The sequence below is a fragment of the Bufo bufo genome, chromosome 1 (genome assembly GCF_905171765.1).
Source record: "Bufo bufo chromosome 1, aBufBuf1.1, whole genome shotgun sequence".
Classification (NCBI taxonomy): domain Eukaryota; kingdom Metazoa; phylum Chordata; class Amphibia; order Anura; family Bufonidae; genus Bufo; species Bufo bufo.
The window spans coordinates 454,646,396-454,669,780 of NC_053389.1; the positions used below are offsets into that span (position 1 = coordinate 454,646,396).

Below are 23,385 nucleotides of genomic sequence, written 5' to 3' on the forward strand. Positions count from 1 at the left end.
GACCTGAGGCTGTCACTTACCAGTAGGTGGAGCTCCCGGCCGGACACGAACATCGCAGCAGCCGGTAAGTATGAATCTTCTACTATTGTACTATTGCTATGTAACCATGGCAACCAGGACTGTAGTAGCGTCCTGGTTGCCATGGTTACCGATCGGCGCCCCAGCGATTAAACTGGGACTCCGATCGGAACTCCGCTGCCACCAATGATGATGGGGGGGGGAGATGGGAGGCCGCACACTGGCCACCAATGTTGTTAATGCTATAGAGGGAGGGGGGGCCGATGGGGGGCGCACACTGTGCCCTGATCTCTTACAGGGGGATATGATAGTACAATTAACCCTTTCAGGTGCCGCACCTGAAGGGGTTAATTGTGCTGATCACGGCCCCCTCTAAGAGATCGGGTGCTGCCAGGCAGCAGGGGGCAGTCTTGTACACAGTTTGTAGTGTATTCTAACTAGAAGCGTCCCCATCACCATGGGAACGCTTCTGTGTTAGAATATACTGTCGGTTCTGAGTTTTCACGAAGTGAAAACTCAGCTTTGAAAAAGCTTTATGCAGACGGATCTTCGGATCCGTCTGTATAAAAACTAACCTACGGCCACGGATCACGGACACGGATGCCAATCTTGTGTGCATCCGTGTTCTTTCACGGACCCATTGACTTGAATGGGTCCGTGAACCGTTGGCCGTGAAAAAAATAGGACAGGTCATATTTTTTTCACGGCCATGAAACACGGATCACGGATGCGGCTGCAAAACGGTGCATTTTCCATTTTTTCCACGGACCCATTGAAAGTCAATGGGTCCGCGAAAAAAAACGGAAAACGGCACAACGGCCACGGGTGCACACAACGGTCGTGTGCAGGAGGCCTTACACAGGTGCTGAGGAGATCCAGCCTCAGGCTGGGTCTCCTAGGCAACCTGCTAGTGTATTACTCAGTGTCATACACTAACAGGCAATGCATTACAATACAGATGTATTGTATTGCATTGCAGAGGGGATAGGACCCCCAAAAGATGAAGTCCCAGAGTGGGACAGAAATAAAGTTAAAAAAAAAAAAAAGTGTTTTAAATAAAAAAAAAAAAAGTTTCAGGTTAAAAAAAGAAAAAAAAACGCCCCTTTCCCCTGATTTCATAATAAAAAATAAAAAATAAAAAATAAACTACCAGCTCTAAAAAAATATATCACATGATCCACCCCGTCCAATAGACACCATAAAAAATAAAAACTGTGTAAAAAAAACATTTTTGTCACCTTACATCACTAAAAGTGCAACACCAAGCGATCAAAATAATGTATGCCCCCAAAAATAGTACCAATATAACCGTCACCTCATCCCGCAAAAAATGAGTCCCTACATAGGACAATCGCCTAAAAAATAAAAAAAACTATCGCTCTGACTATGGAGACACTAAAACATGATATTTTTTTTGTTTCAAAAATGCTTTTATTGTGTTAAATGTAAAAAAAAAAATCGAAAAAATAATAATTACATATTAGGTATCACTGCATCCGTAACAACCTGCTCTATAAAAATATCACAAGACCGAACCACTCAGGTGAACACCGTAAAAAAACTAAACAAAAAAAAAGGTGTCAAAAGGCCATTTTGTCACCTTTTATCAAAAAAAGTATAATAGCAAGCGATCAAAAAGTTATATGCACCCCAAAATTGTACCAATCAAACAGTCATCTCATCCCGCAAAAATGATACCCTACCTAAGAGAATCGCCCAAAAAATAAAAATAACTATGGCTCTGACTATGGTGACACTAAAACCTGATTTTTTTTTTGTTTCAAAAATGATATTCGTGTATAAAACTTAAAAAAAAAAAAAAAAAAAAAGTATACATATTAGGTATCGCCGCGTCTCTAACAACCTTCTCTATAAAAATATCACATGATTTTACTCCTCAGGTGAACACCGTAAAAAATAAAAACGGTGTCAAAAAGCCATTTTGTCACCTTACATCACACAAAATGTAATAGCAAGCGATCCAAAAAGTCATATGCACCCCAAAATTGTACCAATCAAACAGTCATCTCATATTGAAAAAAATGAGCCCCTACATAAGACAGTCGGCCAAAAAAAAAAAAAAAAACGATGGCTCTCAGAATATGGATACACTTACGTAAATAGTCATATTTGGTATTGTCGCATCCTTAACAACCTGCTCTATAAAAATAGCTCATTATCAAACCTGTCAGATGAACTTTGTAGATAACAAAATATAAAAACAGTGCAAAAAAAGCTATTTTTTTGTTACCTTGCCTCACAAAAAGTGTCTGTACCCTAAAATAGTACCATTAAAACTGCCACCTTATCCCGTAGTTTCCAAAATGGGGTCACTTTTTTGAAGTTTCTACTCTAGGGGTGCACCAGGGGGTCTTCAAATGTGACATGGCAAGGTAAAATTATCCCAGTGAAATCTGCCCTTCAAAAACTATATGGCATTCCGTTCCTTCTGCGCCCTGCCGTGTGCCCGTACAGCAGTTTACGACCACATATGGGGTGTTTCTGTAAACTACAGAATCAGGGCAATAAATATTGAGTTTTGTTTGGCTGTTAACCTTTGCTTTGTTAGCCGAATTTTTTTTATTAAAATTGAAAACCTGCCAAAAAAAGTTACATTCTGAAATTTCATATCCATTTTCAATTAATTCTTGCGGAACACCTAAAGGGTTAACAACGTTTGTAAAATCTGTTTTGAATACCTTGAGGGTGTAGTTTCTAGAATAGGGTCACTTTTTTGGTGTTTCTACTCTAGGGGTGCATCAGGGTGGCTTCAAATGGGACATGGTGTCAAAATAACCAGTCCAGCAAAATCTGCCTTCCAAAAACCATATGGCATTCCGTTCCTTCTGCGCCTTGCCGTGTGGCCATACAGCAGTTTACGACCACATATGGGGTGTTTCTTTAAACTACAGAATCAGGGCAATAAATATAGAGTTTTGTTTGGCTGTTAACCTTTGCTTTGTTAGCGGGAAAAAAATGGATTAAAATGGAAAATCTGCCAAAAAAGTAAAATTCTGAAATTGAATCTCCATTTTCCATTAATTCTTGTTAAAAACACCTAAGGCTACTTTCACACTAGCGTTCGGGGCTCCGCTTGTGAGCTCCGTTTGAAGGGGCTCACAAGCGGCCCCGAACGCATCCGTACTGCCCTAATGCATTCTGAGTGGACGCGGATCCGCTCAGAATGCATCAGTCTGGCAGCGTTCAGCCTCCGTTCCGCTCAGCAGACGGACACCTGAACGCTGCTTGCAGCGTTCGGGTGTCCGCCTGGCCGTGCGGAGGCAAGCGGATCCATCCAGACTTACAATGTAAGTCAATGGGGACGGATCCGTTTGAAGATGACACAATATGGCTCAATCTTCAAACGGATCCGTCCCCCATTGACTTTCAATGTAAAGTCTGGACGGATCCGTTCAGGCTACTTTCACACTTAGATTTTTTTTTTAAACTATAATGCAGACGGATCCGTTCTGAACGGATCCAAACGTCTGCATTATAGGAGCGGATCCGTCTGGGCAGACACCAGACGGACCCGCTCTGAACGGTAGTGTGAAAGTAGCCTAAAGGGTTAACAACGTTTGTAAAATCAGTTTTTAATACCTTGAGGGGTTTCGTTTCTAAAATGGGTTAATTTTGGGGTGGTTTCTATTATGTAGGCCTCACAAAGTGACTTCAGACCTGAACTGGTCCTTAAAAAGTGGGTTTTGGAAATTTTCAGAAAAATTTCAAGATTTGCTTCTAAACTTATAAGCCTTCTAAGGCCTCTTTCACACTTGCGTTGTCCGGATCCATCGTGTACTCCATTTGCCGGAAGTGCCCGCCGGATCCGTAACACCGCAAGTGAACTGAAAGCATTTGAAGACGGATCCGTCTTCAAAATGCGTTCAGTGTTACTATGGCATCCAGGACGCTATTAAAGACCTGGTTGCCATAGTAGTAGTGGGGAGCGGGGGAGCAGTATACTTACCGTCCGTGCGGCTCCCGGGGCGCTCCAGAATGACGTCAGGGCGCCCCATGCGCATGGATGACGTGATCCATGCAATCACGTCATCCATGCGCGTGGGGAGCCCTGACGTCACTCTGAAGCGCCCCGGGAGCTGCACGGACGGTAAGTATACTGCTCCCCCGCTCCCCACTACACTTTACCATGGCAAACAGGACTTTAGCGTCCTGGCAGCCATGGTAACCATTCAGAAAAAGCTAAACGTCGGATCCGGTAATGCGCCGAAACGACGTTTAGCTTAAGGCCGGATCCGGATTAATGCCTTTCAATGGGCATTAATTCCGGATCCGGCCTTGCGGCAAGTGTTCAGGATTTTTGACCGGAGCAAAAAGCGCAGCATGCTGCGGTATTTTCTCCGGCCAAAAAACGTTCCGTTCCGGAACTGAAGACATCCTGATGCATCCTGAACGGATTTCTCTCCATTCAGAATGCATGGGGATAATCCTGATCAGGATTCTTCCGGCATAGATCCCCGACTACGGAACTCTATGACGGAACAGAACAACGCAAGTGTGAAAGAGCCCTAACGTCCCCAAAAAATCAGATGGCATTCACAAAATGATCCAAACATGAAGTAGACATATGGGAAATAAACTATTATATGAGGTATCACTATCTGTTTTAAAAGCAGAGAAATTGAAATTTGGAAAGTTGCGAATTTTTCTAAATTTTTGGTAAATTTGGTATTTTTTTAATAAATAAAAATGAAAAATTTTGATTCAAATTTACCACTGTCATGAAGTACAATATGTGACGAGAAAACAATCTCAGAATGGCCAGGATAAGTAAAAACTTTTTAAAGTTATCACCACATAAAGTGACACATGTCAGATTTGCAAAAATCAGTCTAGTCCTTAAGGTGAAAAATGGCATGGTCCTTAAGGGGTTAAGGCCTGTCCAAAACATTGAACATTGACTTATAAGATAGCTACCATACATCTGGTGGCATCAGAGACAGAGCTTGTTAAGAGCTAATTTGCATTCCCTCTTTAAATTACAAATAGCTCAAAACACTTATTTAAGCCAAATTCCTATCAGTAAGATAAGAATTGAGCTATAATGAGTGTTTATAAGATCAGAGATAAGGAGCCGTCAGCTGAGCTGCCTGACGGAACACAGGAAAAACACAGAACATGCTACCAGAGAATCTCAAGGCTGTACAGAGGAAGAGGCTCAAAATTATTAATAAAGACCAATTGAAAAAATTATTTTTAACTCAAAACGACCAATAATGAAAAAATAACACCAAAAGCGTTTGCTTAAAGTGAATGTTCACCATGAACTTATTTAAAGGGAATCTGTCAACAGCAATATCCCTATCAAACTAAGTGCATTTTTTTTTCCTTTTTCTATTATGCAAATTAGTCATTTAATGATATAAGGGCTTCACAGCTGCTCTTGTTGAACCATATATGATGATGATGTAAGCCTCTACACAGAAGAGACAGACATGGGCATCGCAGAGAAAAAGGTGGAGGCTTACATCATCGACACATCCAGTGATGTTGAAAATCAGGGATGTACTGCACATGTGCAACAACACAGGGCCAGTTGAGATTACATAGCCATTGCCTGGACCTGTCAATCAAAGCAGCTAGGGAGGGGCTGGCCACAGAAAGGTGATAACCTTGTTGCACCAAACAACTATTTTTCTTTTCTGAAACAGATCTCAAAATCCCCAGCAGAGAAAAAAAAAATTGATAACATACTGGCTACCTGCAGCCACCACTAGACTGAGTTTATAAGCTCACTGCATACTGATAACCTTGGACTCAATAATAAGGCTAGGCTCACATCTAAAGAAGAGGTTCAGACAGAAGCCTCCATCGCAGATTACAGCAAAGAAATGGAAAAGGAGAAAATACTGCTGCATGAATCAGCATTTTGTCCAGCAGAATGCCAGAATCCATGGCAGAAACCTGACAGACTCCATTGTAGTCAATGAGATCCGTAGAGCTCTGCAGGGGATTTAAAGCTGTGTATGATAAAAAGAAAGCTTCATCTGGTACAAAGATATATCAAGAAGTAATCAACATAGAACTATGGAATTAATGACACAATGATAAAATGCGCAGTATGAACGTAGAGCTTGTGAATTGACCCTACATATCCATACTTATCAACATTTAGGTTGGTAAAAATCGGGTCATATAAGTTCTGCCCCCAGGAACACTCAGAAGACTTATGGGCAGGGCTTATGTTAGCCCCACCCATTTGTGGTCCAGGACAGTGCAAAATTGTCTCTAAAAATTAGGGACAGTCCTGGCAAATTTGGGACAGTTGCCAACTATGCATATCACTGTGCCACCAGTGTGGTGATCTATTAGAACAAATCTTTATTAGGATTGTTTTACTTTATAATAATAAACAATGACCTTGGAGGCCAAATTCCTTACTCAGCTGTCCAAGTCTTGCCTTCTCTTTTTTACCAAACAGTCTGCCTATGGAAGATTTGATTCCTTTCTTCTTTGGAGCTTTGTGGAGAGAGTCTTGACTGCTGTTGGCACTCACTAGACCAAGGACATCAGGCTCAAGTGTTACAGACAAACTTCTGTGAAAATTTAAATTATTATAGTAAATTTCAATACAGAGCACTTTGCACTTGTACTAACCATAAACAAATATACCATAAGAAGATTGGGGCAGATTTATCAAAGCTACTGTAAATGGAAACTGGCTTAGTTGCCCATAGCAACCAATCAGTTGATCCTTTCATTTTCCAAAGGAGCTCTGAAAAATGAAAGGTGGGATCTGATTGGTTGCTATGGGCAACTAAGCCAGCTTCCCTTTGCACCAGTTTTCATAAATTTCCCCCATGGTCCTGGCTTTGACATTATCATACTGAAGGACGACGCACACTGGCACAGAGTCTGTATGAAGCCCAAACATCCTATGTGCAATACCATACCAGCTTATGTATGGCAATATTTTTCCCCTGCTGTGAATAGTTCTTGGATCCACATGGCAAGATGACTACCTAATTAGTAAAAACTATTTTGATGTTGATGTGTTAAATTTAATGGTCTATCATTAGGATCAATATTAGAGAGGTGAGTATCTGACTCCCAGTACTCCCAAAGGGCGCCGAGCAGCTGAAGCAGCGCCCGTGAAAATGCTTTATCATCTTTATTGGTTCAGTCTGGACATTGTTTGTACTGCAGGACAGCATATTTGCCGCAGTGGCGGTGCAGGATATGAGAGCACGTGAATAGGACCACCGTTCTGCACCACCGCTACGGCATTCTCTAGTATGAACAGTGTCCAGATCAATGTAAATAATGCTGTGTCTCCATCAAACATCTGATCAGCTGGGGATCATTATCACTGCAGATTTCACTCTTTGTCATGTGGTCATATCCTAAAGGTTGCTGAGCCGAGCTGCCTGGTGAGTCAAACAAACTATAATTAATAGATAACAGTTACACAGTTCAGATACACAGGCTGACTCTACAAGAATAAATTGATCGTTCCTGAAGATATAAGAGCCCAATTTACATGCAGTAATCATCACCTCTGTTGCTAGAGCAATCACTTATCCCCATTGCTTCCCAGAAATAAAATTATATACTGTAGGTGAACACATCAATGATGCCATCACCTGATATTTGCTTGTTTATCAAGTGACTGGCAGCACTGTTACACAGGGCAATTATCGGGAACAAGCATTTCTAAGAACGCTCCTTCTCAATAATTGCCTGATCATTGGCCTCTGTAAAGGGACATTTAGAAGTAAACTGTTTGGCAGCTAAATGGAGCTAAATCAATTTCTGATTCAAACAAAACCAGAATTCAGAATGCACATTGAAAGCAACCATTTATGTGACTAAAGAACACAACAAGAAATGGCTTAATAGCTATATGAATACAGCAAAATAAGGAATCGGTAAAGTTTTATTTTAACTGTAAGCTCACAGAAATCAGTATACCGGAGATATATATATGTAGCTCACATGAAACAAAACCCCTAAAACATAACTTTTAATAAAAAAATATATAATATAAACAGCCCCTACATAAATGAGATAATTTTATATAATTGCCCACAGATTAATTTTTGTGACTGGATAATTTATAACAGATACAAAGGCACAGGTAGAGCAAATGTACATAATCAGTACCATATAAATTCACAAAATGGACCTCTTAATGAGGTTACGCACGGTTCTCGTGATTATTAGATATTACCAGTTGATAAAGTACACAGATGAATTCACGGTTCTTGCAATCTGAGAAAAGTTGAGCAGCAGGGTATGATGTCACCGAGAAGTGTGTTGTCGGGAGATGACCTGTCCCTGGGTGTCCCTTTTGGCTATCCCTGCCTAAAAGCGGAGCACCCGCTCCAAAAGGGGCAACCCCACTTCTTGGTGGCTAAACCCTGTACAATAGCCCTAGAAGGCCCTGAAAGAGTTGTCAAGCTGAAGTCCCGACTCGTTTCCCCATTAAAAATAATAATGGTTCATCAGGGGACAAAAAGACATAGTCCAATATAGACGGATGATGCTGAAGACATATGATAGTGGCTACCCTGATGCTGTAGACAGATGATGCTGAAGACTACAATCGGAGCGGGCGCTACTAGGCAGGGATAGCCAAAAGGGACACCCAGGGACAGGTCATCTCCCGACAACACACTTCTCGGTGACATTATACCCTGCTGAGCAACTTTTCTCCGATTGCAAGAACCGTGAATTCATCTGTGTACTTTATCAACTGGTGATATCTAATAATCACGAGAACCGTGCGTAACCTCATTAAGAGGCCCATTTTGTGAATTTATACGGTACTGATTACGTACAATTGCTCTACCTGTGCCTTTGTATCTGTTATAAGTTATCCAGTCACACAAATTAATCTGTGGGCAGTTATATAAAATTATCTCATTTATGTAGGAGCTGTTTATATTATATATTTTTTGATTAAAGTTATGTTTTAGTTTTTTTTTTGTTTCATGTGAGCTACTTTATTTTAACTGTGAAATTTTGTTCAAGGTGGAATTTCACTTGAGAGCCAAGATAAGCAATATATTGAGTCTGAAAATGTCCGTATCTCACCCTCTGGCATCATTGTGATATGAAGATGGTAGAGTATGAGTCATCCTGAGAGCACGCGGTGTTGAAGGAGGAGAGGTTTCACATTTTATTGTGGCTTTATCTTCACGACCATCTTCCTCTACAACTGCAATCTAGACAAATAACAAATTCAATAAAACTTCAGTTTATTAAACCCTTACAGATAAATCTAAACGGCAGTGGTACATGAACATGTTTCAGTGATATGGACCTATTGATCTTTTATTACTTTTTTTAAAAATAGAATGAGAATTTAGTGATTACCAAAATACACTATTGGGGTCATTTATCAAACTGGAGTAAAGTAGAACTGGCTTAGTTGTAGCATAGCAACCAATCAGATTCCACCTTTCGTTTTCCAAAGGAGCTGTGATAAATGAAAGGTGGAATCTGATTGAACTAAGCTAGTTCTACTTTAAACCAGTTTGATAAATGACTATAGATGTATATACTGTATTTTTTGCTTTATAAGTGGGGGAAATGGCAATGCATCTTATAAAGCGAATACTAGCGAGTGCTTCCATTATGAAAGCGCTCACTAGTATGCTTTAGGTTCCCGGGAGTAGGGAGTGTAACGCTGAAAGCGCTTGCACTCACCCTCCCGGTATTCATTCTTGGCGCCGGTGCTGCACTGTCCTGACTGCGTACAGCGTCAGGACGTCGTGCATGCACTATGACCTGACGCTGCACGCGGTCAGGTGACAGAGCAGCACATGCTGGGAAGACAGGGGAGCGCGACTTCTGCCGGAGGTGGAGAGGAGACAGGTAAGAGATGGTTTTTATTTTAATCTGATTTGAGGTCTGATGAGGGTCTCACTATGTGGGCTGATCTGAGGTCTGATGGGGGTCTCACTATGGGCTGATATAAGGTCTGATGGGGGTCTTACTATGGGCTGATATAAGGTCTGATTGGGGTCTCACTATGTGGGCTGATCTGAAGTCTGATGGGTGTCTCACTATGGGCTGATATAAGGTCTGATGGGGTTCTGACATGAAGGGCTGATGTAATGTCCTGATAAGGGGGTCAAATGTGATGTTCTGATATGGGGGCCTGATCTGATGTCCTGATATTTATGGGGGCCTTATCTGATGTCCTGATATTTATGAGGGTCTGATCTGAGGATCCGATACGAGGTCTGATGAAAATTATTATTTATTTATTTTCCTCCCCTTAAGCCTGGGGTTCGTCTTATTATCAGGTGCATCTTATAAAGCGAAAAATACGCTCTATATATATATATATATATATATATATATATATACACATATATATATATTCTAAAAAGGCAGCACTCCTATCAAAAGTTCAAGTATATATACTAGCAGAAGGACCCGGCTTTGCACAGGTATATTTCATCTATTTCATTTAATGTTTGTATGTGTCGTTAAAAGATATCGACAGTATCCCCCATAACAGTGACCTCTACAGCACCCCACCCCTTTAACAGTGAACTCCATAGTCCCCCACCCCTTAACACTGACTGCCCACAGTGCCCCGCCACTTTAAAATATGACCGCCACTGCAGCCCATCCACTTAACTTTGTCCTTCACAGCACCCCGCCCCTTTAACAGTGAGTTTCACAGCATCCCACTCCCTTGACAGTGACCTCCGTAGGGGCCCACCCCCTTAACAGTGACCTCAACAGTACCCCGCTGCTTTAACAGTGACCTCACAGTACCCTCCTGCCTTAACAGTGACCTCCACAGCAGTTGCCCCTTTAATAGTGGCCCCTACCCCCTTAACAGTGACTTTTACAGTGTCTGCCCCTTTAACAGTGACCTCCACAGCAGCATGGCCTCTTAATAGTAACATCCACAGTGAACGGCACTTTAACAGTGACCTCCACAGTGCCTGCCCCTCTAATGCTAGGGCTACACGATGACATGTGTCGCGCGACATTTTGTCTCAGCAATTTTTATAATGATAGGCTATGTTGTCGCACTGCGACATGTAACATGCTGCGACTGCGACACGACGGTTGCAAAAAATCCATCCAAGATGGATTCTTCTGTGTCTGTCGCGTCACAGTCACAGCATATCACATGTCGCAGTGCAACACTATAGACTATCATTATAAAAATTGTTACCCGACATTGGTGCGACATCAATGTCGCGCGACACATGTAGCAGTGTAGTTGTGCCCTATGTGTCGTGCGACTTATTGTAGCCCGACATATGTCGTCGTGTAGCCCTAGCCTAAAGTGACCTACAGCAGTGAAGAAAAATGGCTGGGTTGTTATGGAAACCTGGAGTAAAACTGTGTGTATGTGGAGACTAAGGGCCTACGAGCTTCTATTGGTTGATAAGGGTCATGTGACCATGTGTATGGCAGTTGGGATATGAAGAGAAAGACTTGCAGGCTTGTATTGGCTAATGCAGGTTGTTTTTTGGGAATATCTCAGGAATAGTACGTCCTAGAGAGCTGTGACCCCCACAAGATTTCTTTCCAGGTAGCAAGGGATGTGTACACCAAGTTTTGTTGAAATCGATGGTTGCGTTTTTGAGTGATCGCAGAACATACATACGTCCTTTTATATGTATTCATATATGTACAGTATATATATATATATATATATATATATATATATATGTTCATGTATTATATATTTTTAACATAGACTGGAGAAAATTAACTTGCTCAGTGTCAAGATAAGTATTGGTACAGCAGAGGTCGCAATGATGCCTGTACAAGAGTCACAGATGCCTGTACAGGCAATTTTACTCTTTACAAAAAAGCTCATGCGTATTTCTGCGCATGAGATTTTTTTTTGGTCCTGGAGCACTATTTTAAACATTTCGTGCTCAGTCTCAGTACAAGTCTGTACATTTACTGTATATTACATTTCAAAATGACACAATACGGCAGCAGATAACTTTATATACACTTACCTTTCTTCGATGTTTCCGTAAATCACTAGGCTAAATGTGGAGGAAATAAAATTTAGATGTTGTAAGACTTATTAAAATATCATAAAGACATGATATGACTTACATAAATCATGCATTTTTAACTAAATTTCACATCTATATTCATTTATAATATTGCACTACTGTATATAGTCGGTAAAGCACTATGGAATATAGCAGCGCTATGTAACTACATAAAATAAAAAAAAATACCATCCCTGTATGAGTGCATACTATTACTCCGAAGCCTTTTATAGATTTATCTTTGTGGTAAACGTATCTCCCATGACAAATTAAAAAATTCAAAAGGACCATATTTTGCAATATCAAATTATATGAACCCCATGATAACTGCCCATTGAGCTATGGTGCAGGTCCTCATCATGCGCCAGTATCTTTGAGCATTTTTGCAGCACAGTGAGGATTTTATTGTGGTATGTTCAAAGAGGACTTCACCTTCAATTGGGTCACCAGGTTTCCAAGTGACCCGATCAAAAACTGGGTGACCCCTCTGCAGTCAATCCTGGGGACACATAGTGTCACAGAGTATGTTGAATTAGCATGCAGGAGAATGCTAAAAGAATATAGGTTTTAGAGATAATGCAAAACATGAGTCTCTTTAAAAATGTAATAAAGAATGTATTGAAATGAAAACAAAAATAATTAATTGAAAAACAATTATTTAGTATAAAATATATTTTATTGCCTAAATTAAAAAAAAAAAAAAACATTCATAGAATGATTAGAAATTATGACACACCATCCCCAGTTATGATGTTGCATCTTCACTGAAAAAAGTTACTTACTAGTGTCATTACTCCCATACGATCCATCTCCCTTGCAGGGCTGCGTGGCGTGAGCTTGGGCGTGGAATGTCCACTTGGAGGTGATGAGCTGGCTAAGGATGAAGCAGTCACTGAGCCAGTAATAGAAGTACCCGGGTGAATTCTGGCTAAATTAAGACCTTCCAAGCTAACGCTGGCTACTCTGTTCTCTATCTCTTCAGCCCTCAGTTCTGTAGATTCCTTTTCTTCTTGAATGAGCCTGGCAGAAATTATGATAACTCACAATCAAGAAAACACAATCAAGTAAATTTAGACTTAAAGGGGTTGTCTCACTTCAGCAAGTGGCATTTATCAAGTAGAGAAAGTTAATACAAGGCACTTACTAATGTATAGTGATTGTCGATATTGCCTCCTTTACTGGCTGGATTCATTTTTTCATCAGATTACACTGCTCGTATGCAGAGGTTACAGACCGACCTGCAACCCATCAGTGGTGCCCGTGCTTGCACACTATAGGAAAAATTGCTGGCCTATGCATTTTCCCATGATATTGACCACCAGAGAGGACGCCGCCTTTCCCTATAGTGTGCAAGTACGACCACTACTGCTGGATTTCAGAGTGGTCGTAACCATGGAAACAAGCCGTGTATAATGTGATGGAAAAATGAATCAAGCCAGCAAAGGAGACAATATGGACAATCACAATACATTAGTAAGTGCCTTGTAGTAACTTTCTCTACATGATAAATGTCATTTGCTGAAGCGAGACAGCCCCTTTAAACTAGAGATGTACATCAACAGTGTAATCTCTTTTGGGCAGCTGGTTTGTACATAATTCAACATTTTTGCTTTTACGTTAATATCATCCACAGCGTCTCCTCTACTCACTGCTCCACTTTAAGCACAGTATCATAACATGCCTTGTTTAACTGTGCTAAAGAGATACATGCCAAGATTTCATGCCCACTTATCTCGTTACTATCCCTGAGGAGCATGTGTCACTACTGTCTGCTGCCTTCACATCCACTTCAGTTACTTTGCATTCAGTGCTACATCTATCCTTAATTATCCTAAATCTTCAAGAATGATTGGGAAACCTGCTATCTTTGACGAAGAACATTACTGTGGAATCAGAATGAGCATCACTTCATGGACTATCAACCACGCTATCTACTGTGCATTAATATGTGTGGATACGGTACCAAACATTCTAATAAAAGACCTGGCATATAAAACCCCGCCCTTGCACCTCAATGCCGACTAGTATATAATTTGTTCAGTTAATGGTCTGTTGGCCTTTTGGCAAGTTCACTTTTGAAGAGAGTGACTCGTTTTTACAAATTCAGGATTTCCAAAAGCTCTCACACTTATGTGAGAGCAGCCTACGTTAAAGAGAACCTGTAACTAAGAAGTGGATGTAGATCTGCCGTGTCATTTGAACAGATTTGGCTTGGGGCTAGTCCAAAGGGCACTATTTAAGTGGCTCCTCTGGTATTCACCTTTTAACCCCTATACAGGGATGTGGACTTTGTTGCAGGGGAACCACCTGTACTCTCTAGGCTGCGGCCTCCTCACAGCTTACCAAACACAGTGCAGTCCATTGCTCACTCCTCCTACACAGCCCAGCAGGCACGATGTGTCACTGAACAGGACAGTTGCCAAAATCCGAAGCTGTCCCGCCAGATTCGGGACGGTTGGGAGGTTTGCTGTAGTAAAATGAAAGCTGTACTAATATGTGCAAAAATGAAAGCTGTGCTGTGATTGGTTGCGATGGGCAACAAATAGTTTGTCTTTTAGACCAAAACTGTGCAAAAATGTTTCCTCTGTGAATGGGCACCTAGGGCAGTAGCAGGAATTGCAAAGTTTGCAGTTATGTGCATACACAATCAACCGGCCATACACAATCAACTGCTGCTGGGCGAATGATCATCTATCTCTCCCGACTCCCTCCCAGCTCCCCCATACACATCAGCTTGGCCAAACGTGTATGTCTATTTAATGGGAGGAGAGGAAAAAGCCGCTGCCAGAGACTTTTGGTGCCAGCTTATCTCCCGAGGGAACAAAAGAATAAGGCAAAAGTATGGGAGCTTCCCATACACATTAAACTATTGGCTGAACCTTGTGAGAACTGCAGGTTCAGCCAACAATACACTAATGTGTATGGAGGCCTACCTGTAAAGGAAAAAAAATAAATAAACTGGACCCCCTTAAGAGGCCAGTCCTGTATGAAGACTTACTGAAAGTTCTCCATGGGAAAAGAATATGCAAAGGGATATCTCCCAAAGAAGAGAACCATGTCGCTAGCGCCACCTTGTGGAAGTGGCTCCCTATGAATCAAAATAAGTATTGGGATTTGACAGGGAAGATAGCCAAGCCAGAAGAAATCCATTTGTAGACAGCTGTTTTGGGGTGCTTGCCCCTTGACAGTAGGATTCTGGCTTCCTGGGTGCGATTGTTTGTATGTGGCTTAGGCAGGGTGCTGGATCTCCTTAAAGAGACCAGTCCTGTATGGAGACTTACTGAAAGTACTCCATGGTATAGAGACTTATTGGAAATGCTCCATGGGAAAAGAATATGCAAAGGAGTATCTTCCAAAGAAGAGAACCATGTGGCTAATACCACCTTGTTGAAGTAGCTCCAACTTTTTAATAAGTCTTGGTATTTGACAAATGGTGGATATTTTCTTTACCTTTCTAATTGGGCCAAAGACAACAATGAGTATTTCTTTATAAGAAATAGCTTTAGAAAATATTTATATAGTTAGGTGTACAGTCACCAAGTATATATGATAGTTTCACCTAAAAATGAACTAAAAAATAATAGATATATAGACACTGATAATAATAAATATGTTTCTGTTTCAGTAAAGTTCACATACCTGTATACCCATTCCTCCTTTTGTGCTAATGTACCTTTTGTAACCAAAAGTTATTGGAAGACAATAAGACTACATAAGCTAACTTAACCTTACATCCCTTCGAATAGGTCAGAAGCAGGATGTCTTTGTACAGTAGCCACAGGCAAAAGAGCAGAAATGCAATAAATAGAAATTGCTCAGAAACATAGTCACAGTAGCTTAGCTTTCTGCAGCAAAAAAATTATAATTACAAATGTCACCAGCTTGTCCTGTTTCCACTTCTGTTTCAGGTTGTGCTGGTGCTAGCAGACATGACATTTCAGCCACAGTACATGTATATTCGGCAAGTATGCCCCCTAACGTCGAGTTCTGCTATACACTGGAATCAAGACCAATCTGTACTTTACTTTGAGCTGTATTGTATAAAAAGTACATGAAGAATTTCTAAGCTCAGATCTAGTATTGACAACATGCCATATCGCTGAATGTAGGATATATATATATATATTATTGGGACATCTACACATTACACCTACAGGAGATTTCTCATTTAATTCCATAGGCATTTATATCAATTTGGACACCCTTTGCAGCTAAAACAACTCCCACTCTTTTGGGAAGGCTTTCTAAAAGATTTTGGAGGGTGTCTGTGGGAATTTTTGCCCATTCACCTGGTAAATGAGGTCAGACACTGATGTTGGATGAGAGGGCTTGACACTCCATCTCTGTTCTAGTTTATCCGAAAGGCTTTTAAAGGGAACCTGTCACCGGGATTTTGTGTATAGAGCTGAGGACATGGGTAGCTAGATGGCCGCTAGCACATCCGCAATACCCAGTCCCCATAGCTCTGCGTGCTTTTATTGTGTAAAAAAACTATTTGATACATATGCAAATTAACCTGAGATGAGTCCTGTCTCTGACTCATCTCACGTACAGGACTCATCTCAGGTTAATTTGCATATGTATTAAATCGTTTTTTTTACACAATAAAAGCACACAGAGCTATGGGGACTGGGTATTACGGATGTACTAGCGGCCATCTAGCTACCTATGTCCTCAGCTCTATACACAAAATCCTGGTGACAGGTTCCCTTTAATGGGTTTAAATCAAGGATGTGTGCAGGCGTGCAAGATATTTCACATGAAACACACCCACCCATGCCTTCATGGACCTTGCTTTGTACACTAGGGCACAGTCATGCTGGAACAGAAAATGGTCTTCTCAACCTGTTCCTACGAAGTTGGAAGCATACAATTGTCCAAAATGCCTTGGTTTGTTGAAGCATTAAGATTTCCCTTCACAAGAAGGGGCCTATACTAATCCCAGAACAACCCTATAGTATTATGCCTCCTCCTGCCAAACTTTACAATTGGCACAGTGCAGGTAAAGTTCTCCTGGCATTCACCAAACTCAGACTCATCTACCAGACTGCCAGACAGAGAAGTGTGATTCATCACTCCACAGAACACATTGCTTCTGGTACACCACTCCATCCGACACTTGACATTGTGCTTGGTGATGTAAGACTTCCATAAGGCTGCTCGCCCCTGGGAAACCCATCCATGAAGATCCCAGGGCACACTTTTTGTGCTTATGTTAATGCTAGAAGAGGTTTGGAAGTCTACAGTCACTACACTGAAAAATCAATCAGCGACCCCACTTTGTGACTAAGTTGATGTGGTTCCTAACCACTTTCATTTTGTAATAATACCACTCACAGTTTATCATGGGATTCACAAACTGACTTGTTACAATGGTGGCATCCTATTAAAGTACCAAGCTGGAATTCAGTGAGCTCTTTAGAATAACCCATTCTTTCACAAATGTTTGCCTTAGGTACCCACCCAGTAACTTCCCCTGCCAGAATTAAGCACTAAAGCAAACCTAAATAAAAAGCAAACCTAAATAACCCAGACAAGTAATGTTTCTTTTACACGGTCAGTGTTTGAACAGAAATTTGCCTCAGTATTTGTATGACAAAACCAGGAGTGGAACCTAAAGAGATATCTTCTGTGGTCTGGACCCAATCCTGATCAAATACTAATGCAAATTACATTTGGAGCCTTATTTATAAATCTCAGATATGTGAAAACCTGGGGATGCAATGGCTTCAAACAATTATAATTATGAAAAAATGTCCCCCCCGTATATTACTACTATTATGAACCACAGTACATATCATATACAAGAAGATTACTATTAATAAATTGTAGGTACCTTATTTCTTTATTGATGGCATCTAGCTGCTCTTGAAGCATCATGGCTAATGTCTGAGCATCAGAATGTCCACCTGGTGATAAAAGGTCCATGGAACTGAAAATAGTTTCACGGTCATCATCATCTATGTCAGACATCTCTGTGTCACTTTCAAAAGGATGACTAGTAAGGGCGCCCATTTGTTGAGTTCGATTCCATTCATGATCACCAAGTGACTTTAAATATGATTAGAAAAGAGCAGATTTTAGTCTGAAGTCGTAGAATCTTGTATTAAACTGTGCTTTAAGGGTAAGGGTACTTGATAAAACTTTTGACATGTCATAATTTTAATCAGTGGTGGTCTGGGTGATTAGACCCACACTTACCACTAAAATGAAGGGTCAGAAGCACTCAGCTGAGTGCTGTGCAACTTCGGATCCGATTGGCTCTGCTCAGAGAATGAGGGGAACAGTGTCTGGGGAAGCGGAAAATCTATAGTATAGAGTCTGTACACCACTCACTCAGCGCTGAAGTGGTCAGAAAGGAAGGGACACAATGCTCAGGCCTTTCTGCCCTTTGTTATTAAATTGATCTGTGTCTATGTATGAAATGTACAACCATAGCTTTACTATATGTTTGACATGAATATTCACCCAATCTACTATTTTCCCACTTAGACTACCTCAAAACTAACTTATACTGCCAGTGCCAAGAACATCTGGGAGGCAACTTCCATGTCCTTAACTCTAAGCAGGAGGCCCTTTCTCCACCTTGGGTGGCACTTCATAATGCTACAACCTCACCCAAACACATATGTACATTTTTCAAAGGTTCATAGCAGACAGAGTGTTAGAAATGTAATGAAGCATTTGAAGCAGGGGCAAGGGCCTACCAATCGATTACACAAAAAAGTACTAGATACTAGGTAAATATTATATATACCTAGTGAAACACTCCTCATTTCTATTACACAGGTGCATGCACTCTCAGTTACTGACGCTGTGGTACCGCAGCGGTATCACCACCGCTGCTATTCACAAGTGGCACATATATTCTATATTCAGGTACTGCGCGATGCACTTCACTGTTTGTCAGTGCCCAAGAACACACAATATACAGTAGCTATACAACTTCAGATTGGTGATTACCTGTTTCTGAGTTCTTGTCTATTCGGCTGTATATCCTGTGCCTTTTTTCCTCTCGCTCTCACATCCAAAATGAAGGGGATTTGGGAGGCTGAACCCTATTACTTTTACTTATACTGAGCTTGCCCCGGCCGGCGGCACAGCTCTGTTTGAAAAGTTTGCTCGCTCGCGCTCACGCGGAGCGCTGTGTGACGTCACAGTAAAAGCTACGGATAGCTAGGAGGACCAAAGTTACTCCAACGCGTTTCGAATAAAACTTTATTCTTCGTCAGGGATGCTAGTTCGGTCTCCTAGTGTTGTTTATATAGGTCCATATCTCCTCTTTCATTTAACCCCCTCATATCTTCTGCACTTTAATTATCATTCATTCAAAGGCGAACAGCTCGATTTCTGAGTTCAATTCCGATGCGGCACATGTGGGGCGTGTAAAAAACTGAAAATAAGTAGGAAACAACATACGAATACGCAAATAAAAAATCAATGGATAGCAAACTTGGCTACATATAAGATACGAGACCACATTACTTGTAGAAGCCAGGGGGTCATATACGCAATAATATACCCATGTAAAAAACTATATATAGGTTGTACAAAAAGAACCCTAAGTAAGAGAATAGGGGAGCACATCTATAATATTCGGAGAAAATACGAAGGTCATCCTCTTTCAAGACACTACAAAGAGAAACATGGGGGAAATATCAATGGTACTATATTCAGTGGAATAGAGATGGTTAATAAAGATAAAAGAGGAGGGGATTTTATTAAAAAAATGTCCAGAGCAGAGACCCGCTGGATTTTCAATCTGAGCACACTAGTACCATCGGGATTGAACTCAGAAATCGAGCTGTTCGCCTTTGAATGAATGATAATCAAAGTGCAGAAGATATGAGGGGGTTAAATGAAGGAGGAGATATGGACAGCCGAATAGACAAGAACTCAGAAACAGGTAATCACCAATCTGAAGTTGTATAGCTACTGTATATTGTGTGTTCTTGGGCACTGACAAACAGTGAAGGCGGATAGGGAGTGCATCGCGCAGTACCTGAATATAGAAAATATTATATATAGAATATATATTACTTTAGGGTACAATTTTACACTGAAAACCAGATAATTAATACTGGTTTCACCCCACAAAGATCAAAAATATTAAAAACCCATCAAAAAAAAACAGTGAGAAACAGTATCAAATCTATACCTTTGGCTCTTCATGCCTTATTCCCATTCGTCCTCTACGTGGTCTCCTAATAACTTTAGTGGAGCGGTAATCTGGCTGTGAATCTACCAGTGAACTCATAGAGTACCTCATATCAGCTGAAGTGTCTAAGTGAGTCCTGAGAGAAAGGCAAAAATATCATCAGGATTTGGCAATATTAAAGAAAAGAAAATACATTGTATAAATCCAAACAGGCTACTGTCTAAGAATGCAACACAGAAACATACAAATTACTGCCCAATAATTGCATTCAATATTCAATTATATTACAATTCTGCCAAACCCCTGTAAACGGATACCCCAGGCTCCTCTTCTCCAAAAAATACCTTGTTAATGTTGGCTCTATCAAGGATCCAGTCCGCAGCTTCATCTGGTCAAATTCTGCTCTAAGTTTTTCAATGTCATCTGCTAATCTCTCCTTAGAAAGAGGATGTTAAAAATAATTCAGTTCTAATACCCATGCTGAAAGCTGCAACATTCTAAATACTATCATTGTGTTTATAAAGATATGTCCACTGTTTCTACAAATTATATTAAGGAGTTTTCCTGCCTTTCACCCATTTTTAGTTTGGCCAAGAACTGTGTCCTACCACCTGTTTCCCTTCGCCAAGGCTCAGCTCAGTGATTCTTCCAGCCACAACATGTAAACTTCCAGATGGGACCACGAGTGCCACCACACCCATTCACTGGCGTCAGAGGTGACATGTCCCCAAGTGGCACGTGACCCACCAGTGACTTGCTCCTTGGGGACATGTGAATGGCTGCAGAGGTCCACGTGAAGTTTACAGGCCGGGGACCAGAAGGATTGCTGAACGAAGCCTCAAAGTTGCAACTGAGTGTCTGCATTTCTTACTTAAGTAGAACATGTCCCTGGGCCAAAGTAAAAGGGAGTGTATGGCTGGAAAACCTCTTTAACCCCGGGTTCACACCTGAGCGTTCTGAAAGGAGCGCTCTGTATGCGCGATTGTACGGGCGTTTACAATCGTGCATACAGAGACAAGCGAACGGCCATTGTCGCGCGTTCCCAAAAGTCTATGTATGGGAACGCGCGACAAACGCCCAAAAAAACGCTCAAGAACTTGTTTATGCGTCGGGCGTTTTATAGCGCGATCGTACGCGCTGTAAAACGCCCAGATGAGAACCATTCCCATAGGGAAGCATTGGTTTCTCCTTGTTGAGCGTTTTACAGTGCGTAGGAACGCGCTGTAAAACGCTCAGGTGTGAACTTAGGGTAAGGGATCCAATTCCTCACAATACAAATTTGATCACAACATAGTAGCAAAACCTTTGACAGGCTGCAATGCTCATCACAACCACAAGGTGGCCACACATAGACACATACGGGGTGATTTGTGTCAGAGGATGCACCTAATGCAAGAGGATGTACCTAATTTATGATAAAGCTCAGACCTCGTCATAAATTAGGCGCATCCTCCAGAAGTCCGTGTGCCTAAAGAGAATCTAGATAGATGCCTGGCTTCATTTGTGCCAGAAAACTACCATAAATTAAGATACATTCATTGTGGTTGCTGGCCACGCCCCTCCCACCCAGTGAGAGATGAGACAATTTTTTAAAAAGTCACAGCCAAAAAAACATAGTTTGCAACTTTTTAATTTCACTTTTCAGGTGCAAGGGAAATGATAAATCTCCCCCATATAACATACACAATAGCGTACACAACTGCGGACAGAGTATCAAAATTTATTTTTTCAAAGCAGATTTTTTGCCTCTCATCTAGGGATATGGGTATATCTGCACATTTTAAGAAAACGATGTAACAGGACATCAGCACATCATCCAAGTTTCTTTCTTGTGGCGGGAAAAACACCTGCCATTTTTCCTCCAGTAAGCAATGGGTGGATGTGGACTATTCCATCTTGGACATCTTGGATGTCACATCATCGTGTTAGTGCTGCTTTCAGCTTTTCTTTTTACATCTATACTTTCTGTCATTCAAATGTGGGAAGTGAAGATGGTAGAAATACAATATTGTAACTAGACATCCCAGGTAAGTCTTACCTTGTCATGTAAACATTCCTCTAATTGTTTTCTGTAATTGTCTGAGTCCTGAAGTAAAATATTCTGCAAAAGACCAAAAAATAATAGCTATAATAATAAATATGAAAAGGCAGCTATCTCCTCCACCCTTAAACATGCCCATTTGGATTGGTCAATCATGCATATGAGTTGTTAGGAAAGTTCAGCTAAGGGTTAAAGATCCAGCTGTTAGAGCAGTTCTCCGAATGATTCATTGCAAAGCAGAAACCAAGTCTCTTGGTACACTGAAAGTTAAAGGCTGGGATTCCACAATCAGCTTTATTAATGCAGTTTCTGAACCCAAACCCAGGCACGTATCTTAAATGGGTATTCCCATCTTGCGAATCAGTTGTAATTAAATCCCATATAGCATATATAACTTACTAAATCTATTCAATTTTCCGTCTTCAATCCTTTTTCAGATATCTGGACATTGTTCTTTGTTTTGTTTACCCTTCGTAGCGTATGGTTACGGCCACCACTGTGATACAGCAGGTGGTCACGATTGCGCAGCTCCAATTAGCTGTGCTGTTTTCCATGGGTTGCCAGGACCTCGGAAGCGCGCATGTCAGAGCTTTCTGCCCAGCCACCTCTACTCAGTAGCCCTGAAGCTTCTCCATAGAAAGAGTTATAGATATGCCTGCTGCACCATCCTCTACTGATCAAAGAACATGTAGCTGCCAAGATCTTATCTAGGATCTCCAAGTGAGCTGTCTCAAAACTAGTGTAATCTTTCTATGTAAATAGAGATAAGGAGATTACTGAAGACCTGGGTAAGTCTTTGCTTCCTTTTGAATCCACTCCTGGCTTTGGCTTCAAAAACATGGATACCCAACCTAAATCAATCTGCCACTTCATTTTCCAGTAAACGGATTTTGCATCATGTTAATCAGCAATATATTCGTCCAGGCTTTCTGTAGTGAACGGAAGAATGGACTAGCATAACATCAGGAGACCATTTACCTTGAGGGTCCTTTGATGGGCATCTGTATGATGCTTCTGAAGCATCTCAATATTTCACTTGACCTGTGCACATTAATCAGTGTTTTGTGTGAAATCTAGCTCGAACGCTTCATCAAGTAGCAGAAAATAGATTATTCCAGGTGTATCCACCCAACTGAATTTGGATTAGATATGACAAGCCCACA

The 23,385-nt window shown here is 41.1% G+C and overlaps 1 protein-coding gene across 1 annotated transcript in view; it reads right to left on the bottom strand.

Annotated features, from left to right (window-relative positions):
• PPFIA2 (PTPRF interacting protein alpha 2) overlaps positions 1 to 23,385 on the bottom strand; it is a 385,317-nt gene that overhangs the window by 67,018 nt on the left and 294,914 nt on the right. The window contains exons 12-19 of the mRNA XM_040408503.1: positions 22,220 to 22,282; positions 20,526 to 20,617; positions 20,182 to 20,317; positions 17,860 to 18,074; positions 12,806 to 13,043; positions 11,982 to 12,011; positions 9,073 to 9,203; positions 6,418 to 6,572 (exon numbers count right to left, since the gene is read on the bottom strand). Coding sequence (XP_040264437.1) covers positions 6,418 to 6,572; positions 9,073 to 9,203; positions 11,982 to 12,011; positions 12,806 to 13,043; positions 17,860 to 18,074; positions 20,182 to 20,317; positions 20,526 to 20,617; positions 22,220 to 22,282 — 1,060 coding nt within the window. The remainder of the gene's footprint in view (positions 1 to 6,417; positions 6,573 to 9,072; positions 9,204 to 11,981; positions 12,012 to 12,805; positions 13,044 to 17,859; positions 18,075 to 20,181; positions 20,318 to 20,525; positions 20,618 to 22,219; positions 22,283 to 23,385) is intronic.